This window comes from Choristoneura fumiferana, chromosome 13, assembly GCF_025370935.1.
Source record: "Choristoneura fumiferana chromosome 13, NRCan_CFum_1, whole genome shotgun sequence".
Lineage (NCBI taxonomy): Eukaryota > Metazoa > Arthropoda > Insecta > Lepidoptera > Tortricidae > Choristoneura > Choristoneura fumiferana.
The window spans coordinates 9,946,708-9,955,107 of record NC_133484.1 but is presented as its reverse complement, the minus strand read 5'-3'; the positions used below and the strand labels follow the sequence as shown (position 1 = coordinate 9,955,107).

General features: G+C 37.5%; 1 protein-coding gene across 4 annotated transcripts; it reads left to right on the top strand.

Moving 5' to 3' along the window:
• Positions 1-242: 242 nt before the first annotated feature.
• Positions 243-4,293, top strand: LOC141434022 (uncharacterized). Of its 4 annotated transcripts, none has more exons than XR_012451995.1 (4): positions 243-845; positions 932-1,085; positions 1,182-1,390; positions 1,857-4,293. XR_012451995.1 is itself a non-coding variant. In XM_074096230.1 (3 exons), the coding sequence occupies exons 2-3, from the start codon at positions 980-982 to the stop codon at positions 1,902-1,904; spliced, it is 459 nt and encodes a 152-aa protein (XP_073952331.1). In that variant the 5' UTR covers positions 243-845; positions 932-979; the 3' UTR covers positions 1,905-4,293. The 4 variants fall into 4 exon arrangements, 2 of the variants coding, with proteins under 2 accessions (XP_073952331.1, XP_073952329.1); XR_012451994.1 differs by having other exon boundaries at positions 932-1,390; positions 1,857-1,961; positions 2,654-4,293; XM_074096230.1 differs by having other exon boundaries at positions 932-1,390.
• Positions 4,294-8,400: the final 4,107 nt, after the last annotated feature.

Genomic DNA, 8,400 nt, shown 5'->3' with positions numbered 1-8,400 from the left:
ATTATCAATATTACTTGATTTGTTTTATAACATCGACTTTAAACAGAAAAACAACAACATCCTAAACACTGCTGTATTCAGTGATTGCAGCATCAAGACATTTCATCGACGCATTCAACTGTGATCTATAGCTACCACATTTTTTTTTGTGCTATTCGCAATTTATTTTGTAAAAAATAATAATAAAATATACCTACAATTTCTCATTTGTGATAAAAGCTGTGGTGCAAGCCAGGAAATCATTCAACGATTTTACTTCGGTCAATAGTTCATTCATTGCGTTTTGGTATTATCTTTACTTCATTTAGTACTCTTGTTGTTTGCAAATGCAAAACGCACACGAAACGTCATCTTACGCCGTGCAAGAACGAAACGTCATCGAAGCGCGCAGGCGAGCTGTACATTTGGAGAAACGAAACGCCAGACCAACTTCAAGTCGCTGTCGCTACATCGGCGAATAAGCAAAGCGGACGGAACGTCTTTGACGGAACGGAACGGAACGGAACTGCGCTGCGAGCTGCGATTGCGATCCAAGGCGGCGAGTCACTTCATTCGTTCGTTCTTCGCTTCTCTCCGCCCGCTCCGCCATTTTGTTTGCGCATACGACCATAGAAAGAAACGTGTCTTGTTAAATTAGCTTGTTTATTTTGTTTGTGTGCTTACGGATAATTTTGTTGTTGAAACGATACAAAGGTTGTTTCTGTTTATTAAGTCATCAATTGCATAAAGAATATAACATAATTGCGTATAAATTTATGTTGGAGTGTACCGCATACGCATACGGTGCATGTTGCATCATCCATATAATATTGAAGGATATTTTGAATTGTTACAGTGTGATACAGGTATCGTAAATGCCAAGTTTTATTAGAGAAAGTGAAAGTAATTAAGTTATTTACAAATTGTACATCGCTTCCATTTATTTTTATAGGTGACACGCATTTGCCGTGCAATTGTTTTCACTACCTAATTTCACAAAATGGACGAGGACTTGAAACGACTAGTAGCAGCCAGGGGGCAACTCAAAGCGTCTATAACGCGCATGATTAATTACAAACGAAGCTTGGGTGATGGGCCGGAGGCAGGTACAGTGGACCCTATAATTATCAAACAAAAAAGAGATCGACTCGCAAAAATTTTTACCGACTACAATGAGTCTAACTTAGAAATTATGATGTTAGATCCAGCTGACACCGAAAACATCCAAGAAATCGAGGACAAGGTGGATGAACTCAATGGGTTCTTCTCAAGCATCATTGATAACGCGATGTCGAACTCTTCGCCGCGTTTTTCCGATTCTGTGCCTTCCTCTCGTGATTCTGCTCCATCTGCCCGAAATGGAGTAGGATTTCGCCTTCCGCGCATCCAATTGCACAAATTTAATGGCGAGGTAGGTGGTTACCAGAGCTTTATTTCACTTTTTATCAGTGTCATTGATACTGACAAAAATTTAAGCAGTTGTGAAAAGCTTTATTATTTAAAGGCACATTTAGAAGGTGAAGCCTTAACGCTCATTAACTATTTGCCACTTACGGCAGAGAGCTATTCTATCGCCCTTGATCTTTTAAAGCAACGCTATGATAATAAAAGGCAATTGATAAATCATCACATTTCCTCGATCATTGAATCACCTCCCATGCAAAGAACTTCTGCTGCTTGCATCCGCAATCTGGTTTCTAGCGTTAAACAGCATCTGGGTGCTTTGACAAATTTAGGTGCTCCAACTTCGCACTGGGATTTAGTTATTATTGCAATTTTAAGTAAAAAGATTGACCAGTACACACTGAGAGCTTACCATTTGGAGAACCAGAATAATAGTGAATTGCCTCAACTTAATGACTTCTTAACCTTTTTAGAAAACCGTGCCGCAGCTCTGGAAGCCTTGGGAGAGAGTTCACCTGTAAAGCGTCGTTCTAGTTTAGTTTCAATTAACAATCCTAAGCCTGTCAAAACTATTAAATGTAAGTACTGTCAATCTCAGCAGCATAAGCTGCATCAATGCTCAAGTTTTAAGCTTGCTGACCCACAAAAAAGGCAACAATTTGTAATTACAAATAGTTTATGTAACATTTGTTTAAATGAGCACTCTGGACGAAAATGCCTCTTCTCATTTAAGTGTTCAATATGCAAAGGTAAACATAATACTCTGCTACATGAGGAAGTTCCTCAAGAAAAGGTGACTGTGTCATCTGAAGAATCGGGTCACAGTAAAAGTGCTGGGCAAATTAGCCTCTTAACAAATAGCAGCGACAATGTGCTGTTGCCTACCATAAAGGCAAAATTATATGATAAGAATGGACAGGTTTTCTATGTACGCTGTCTCTTAGACTCGGGAAGCCAGGTTTCTTTTGTACTGTCTGAAATTGCAGACCGCCTGGGTTGTAAGTTACATAATAGTGAGTCTATAATCACCGGTGTGTGTGATGGCGTTAAAATGACAACACAAAAGACTACATTGAATATACATGCTACTGCTACCAATTTTAGCATCCCTGTGACCTGCCATGTTGTGAAAAACATCACTTGTAATATGCCACAGTTTTATGTGAAAAATGAAGTTATAAATTTCCCTTCAAATATTGAGTTAGCTGACAACAACTTTTATGTGTGTGACCAGATAGGTATACTCCTAGGTGCCGATGTATTCTTCCAGGTCTTGCTTCGCGAGCAACTGCCGGTATCACCAGGCGGGCTCGTCCTACAAAACACCCGTTTCGGGTACATAGCTGCCGGGAAGCTTCCTGACAGTGGAAGCAGAGCGTCCGCACTTCTAGCTTCAAACTTCTGTTGTGAACAACAAATTCAAAATGACGGTATAAGTCGTTTGGAGCAGGATGTCACACAGTTTTGGCAGGTGGAAAAGGTACCTGAGGTTTATACAGAAGCAAATACTGAACAAGAACTTGCTGAAAAAATATTTCAAGAAACGGTAATATTGGAGGACAATAAATTTCAGGTGTCTTTACCTCTTAAACAGAATATAGAAGCCTTGCATTTAGGAAATTCCTTAGCATGTGCATTAAAGCGATTCTTAAACTTAGAATCTAGATTCAAAAAAGACAAAGAGTTATTCTTAAAATATAAGGCATTCATTGATGAATATGTTCAATTGGGCCATGCTAAGTATGTTGATATTTCTGAATATAAACTTGAAAAGGCAGTGTTCTTCTTGCCTCATCACCCTGTTTTCAATGAGAACAGTCAGACAACTGGTTTAAGAGTAGTGTTTGATGGTAGCATGCGAACATTAGAAAAAATTTCATTAAATGACGTTTTATTGAATGGGTCTGTTGTCCAAAATGATTTATTTAGTATATTGATACTGTTTAGGTTATTTCGGTATATTTTAAATTGCGACATTCGCAAGATGTTTAGATGCATTGATTTAACGCCATCACACCGCCCTTTGCAAAATATTTTGTGGAGACCGGCTCCAAACGCTGACATTCAATGTCTTCAACTTCAAACAGTGACGTATGGCCTTCGAAGCTCCTCCTTTTTGGCAACACGTTGTTTGCTCGAGTTAGTAAAAAGGTATGGACAAAGTTTTCCCCTGGCAGCTGATGCGTTATTGCACCACACTTATGTTGATGATGTAAATTTAGTAAATAATAATGCTAGTGACCTGTTAGAAGCAAAAAACCAGTTAATAAATTTATTGAACATGGGTGGATTTCAGTTGCACAAATGGTGCACAAATCTTAAACAATTGTTGGAAGGCATACCAAATGAGCATCAGGCAAAAGGCATTGTACATTTTACAGATAATAAAGATTCTGTTGTAAAAACTTTAGGCATAAAATGTGACCTTGAATCAGATACACTAATAATTAGTGCTCCTCAGCAATCACTTCGAGATGTTTACACAAAGAGAGATATATTGTCATTTGTGAGCAAAATTTTTGATCCGTTAGGATTGGTCGGACCTGTGGTTGTTAGCGCAAAATTATTAGTGCAAGGCGCTTGGTTGGAAAAAACCAGTTGGGATAATCCTTTGTCACCAGACCTCAATAACAAGTTCAAAAGGTTTGCTCAAAGTCTGAATGATATGAAAAATATTGTCATTAAACGAAATTTAGACACTTATAGAGCCAAGTCTATCGATATTATTGGCTATGCCGATGCCAGTAGTAAAGCTCATGGATGTTGTGTGTATCTAAGAATTATTGATGACAAAGATAATATAAGTGTTGACTTATTGTGTTCAAAGTCGCGTGTTAATCCAACAACGCAGTTAACGACGCCTCGTTTAGAGTTAAACAGTGCATTGCTGTTAGCCAAGTTAGTGAGGAGAGTGTCGAAATTATTATGCCAAAGTTTGATGTGAAGGTTTACTTATTCCTCGACTCACAAGTAGTACTTGCTTGGCTGACAACAAATCCACTAAAGCTCAGTGTATATGTAGCTAATAGAATAAAATGTATTAGTGAATTAACACGGGAATTCTCTTGGCATTATGTGAACACCTCTGAAAATCCAGCCGACTGCCTATCGCGTGGCGTCGAGCCACATTTATTGCAGAGTAATAAACTATGGTTCCATGGACCAGCAGGCCTAAAGAGCCTAGATTTTCAGCCCATAGATGGCTTCAAGATGCCAAGTGAAATACCTGAATTAAAATCTCATGTTGTGATAAATGAGCCTGAGGAGCTGGCATTGTTTACTCAGTGTTCCAACATTAATAAAATGAAACGTGTAGTTGCATATATTTACAGATTTCTGCACAATTGTAAACGTAGTTTGCAAAACAGACGCCTTGGAAATTTAATGCCTGAAGAACTGGATTATTCTTTAAAGATTATATTGAGATGTGAACAAATTAAATTCTTCAGTCAAGAAATTAAGTGCTTAAATTCAAAATTGCCTATAAAGTCAAATCTTCAGGCGTTGAATCCATTCTTGGACGTCATGGGTATTATGCGCGTAGGTGGTCGTTTGCAGCATGCTGATATTCCATATGCTACTAAGCACCCTATTATTCTGCCTAAGGGCTCAAAAATAGTTCACTACTTGATAGAGAAAGAGCATAGGGCATTAATGCATGCTGGCGCAAAGCTAGTACTATCTAATTTAAGTCAGACATACCATATTATGAATGGTATTAGAGAAGTTAAACACGTTTTATATAAATGTATTATTTGTTTTAAGTTAAAGAAAAAACATACAGAACAATTAATGGGTTCGCTCCCTTATGACAGAATCACCCCTTGTCGTGTATTCGAAAAAGTGGGCATGGATTATGGTGGGCCTTTTAATGTTAAAATGTTAAGAGTCAGAAAGCCTGTCATACAAAAGGCATACATTTTACTATTTGTTTGTTTCACGACAAAGGCTGTTCATATCGAACTAGTCACTGATCTAACTACTGAATGTTTTTTAAATGCCTTAAAGAGGTTTATAGCTCGCAGAAACAAACCTTCGGTGATTTATTGTGATAATGCAAGTACTTATAAGGGAGCCCATAATCAGTTAAATAAATTGTATCAATTACAGTCTACCACTGACCATCAGAATGCTGTTGAATATTTCACTGCTGATGTGGGAATAACTTTTAAATTCATACCAAGTTATTCTGCTGTATTCGCTGGTTTGTGGGAGGCCGGGATTAAGAGCGTAAAACACCACTTAAAAAGAGTTGTGGGTGAAACTGTCATGACATATGAGGAATTGAACACGGTTCTAGTTCAAATTGAGGGAATTTTAAACTCACGGCCTTTGACAGCTTTACCGACAACAGATAATCATGAGATGCCATATTTAACCCCAGGACATTTTTTAACAGGTGCACCTCTCACATCTTACCCTGAGAAGGATTGTATAAATGCACCAATTAGTCGTATTAAATTTTGGGATCAGTGTAATAAAATGGTCCAACTGTTCTGGAAACAGTGGCATAAGCAATACCTCGTTCAATTGCAAAATAGACCGAAGTGGCGCTATTCTCATGAAAATGTTAAAGTAGGAACTTTAGTTCTTCTTAAGAATGACAATGTTACACCTTTGAGGTGGCCTATGGCTCGCGTTGTAGAAGTTTTTCCGGGGGCAGATGGCAAAGTAAGAGCACTTTCCATCAGGACACCTAAAGGGTCTATCATTAGAACAAGTATTCATAAAATATGTGTACTACCAATAGATATTAATTAAGTTCAGTACTTAATGTACTTTTTTTTTGCGTTTTGTTTGTTTATTTTTTTGTTTTTTCCCTGGTTGGGAATATGTACAAGACGTACATCAAACAAACTGTCAATCTGACAGTTGCACGCTATACGCCGATGCGAGCGGTCATACGAACCTATTTGTATTATTTAGTGGAATACAGACATTTAAAAATAATAATTAACATATGTTTTATTGTGCCGAAACATGTACTTCGAGTATGTATTCGTATCACTCGGCTAATTTATTTTTCTTTAGTGACAATGACTTGACATTCCCGTAGTGGTGGTGATACAGTTACTTTACTACGTAAAATAATGAAAAACCGGTAGTCAAAAAAAAAACAAGGAATCTAGAAAATTGACAAAATAAAGCTTAAATACATTATAAATATTCTAATTTATTTACCAGAAAACCTTATGTTCATGGACAGTAACTGTCTAAAAAAAATTATATAAAGCAGTTGGCTTATCCACATAATAACTAGTAAACTCATTTCTCCGGTTTGTTATTTAACGGTCTCAAGCATTTAATCACTGGCTAATATAAACAACTCTGCCAGCGGAAACTCCCAGGATTAAGAGAAGATAAATAAATGAGGACACACGTTCCTTTTTTAACGAAATCTAAAAGCGGACCCATCTCGCCGCAAAAAATACATACTATAATATGAGTTACCAGATATTTGGGAACCTGGTGAGTAGTATTTTAGTTAAAAGTTGCAGTTTAAAGTAACATATAAAAGGTTTTTAGGCTATTTGCATTGTATAAAAACATTTGTTTTTTGTGAATTTTATAAATGCGAAAGTTTGTACATAAGTGCACTTGCGTGCGGTTTGGTACTCCTTAACGCTAAACGGCTGGACGGATTTGGATGAAATTTGGTATGTAGATAGCTGCACATCTCGATTAACATAGAAACTACTTTTTATTCCAATATTTTCACAGGATAGGGATAAAATTCCGCCTTTGTACTTAACACTTTACTTTTATTTATGTAACCTTTTTGTTTTTCCTTTTTGTACAATAAAGAGTATAAACAAACAAACAAACAAAATGCCAAAATCCCAACTCCTGGCATTAGAGACATGAAATTAGGTGAGGTTGATTTTTATGCAACATCAACGAAATCCTTGATGTAATTTTTGGAAATTCCTACTTGTATAAAATTCCGGATTTTTTTTTAACTGCTCAACGAAAGCTCAACGTAATGATTTACTCGTGCAAAGCCGCGGGTGAAGGGTAGTGTATAATAATATATGGGAATAATATGTGGAATTGCTAAAGGGAAGCAAAAATTATGAAAGAGTCAGCCGTGAAATCAGCCCACATCCACCCACTGCTGAGTAAAATACGGAAAAATAATGGCCAACAAAAAGCACATGCAAAAGCTAGCCTCACCGATCGTGTATCTCTGACTCTCTAATTTAAGTCCTCGCTCTTACCATTCACTTCTCATAAATCTCTTCCAATCATTCTATATCCAAATTGGGTATCAAAAATATACATATAAATAAACAGCGTCGCTAGCAATTTACACGTCTGTCCCCTAAAGTGCTCGAATCTACATGGGCGACCCTATACAAACACCGTAGAAAGAGAAAATCAAATCTCATAATACTTTTTTTACCTGACAGACGTTAAAAAAACACGAATTAGCTCTCAGGAGTCTGAATTTCTCGAGGAAACAATTATTATTCTGAAATAAAATAAACCGCCACCGCCACTTTATTTATGCATAAATTAATAAGAATGAAGCCAGTAAATAGACTGGCTAAAGCAACTAACTCAATTCTTCATTGAATACGAATTGACAACACCCTAAAAATAGTCCTCACTTCTGCGTCATTAATGTGAAATTTTCATTTATTTTCATTGTCGCGATATCAATCGACGCAGAGATATTGAAAGCGAGTTAATTCAAGATTGTTTCGAGGCCGCCATGCCCGGTCGAGAGGAGGCAATTCTGTTATCGCGAGCGATCACAAAGCAAGTCGTTTTTGAGCGAGTAGCCGAACGACGCCTCCACTGACCCCGGATTTTTGGCACAGTACCGAGAAAAGGAACAGTATAACATCTTCATCATAAAAGCCGTGGTGGCCTAGTGGTTTGACCTATCGCCTCTCAAGCAGAGGGTCGTGGGTTCAAACCCCGGCTCGCACCTCTGAGTTTTTCGAAATTCATGTGCGGAAATTACATTTGAAATTTACCACGAGCTTTGCGGTGAAGGAAAACATCGTGAGG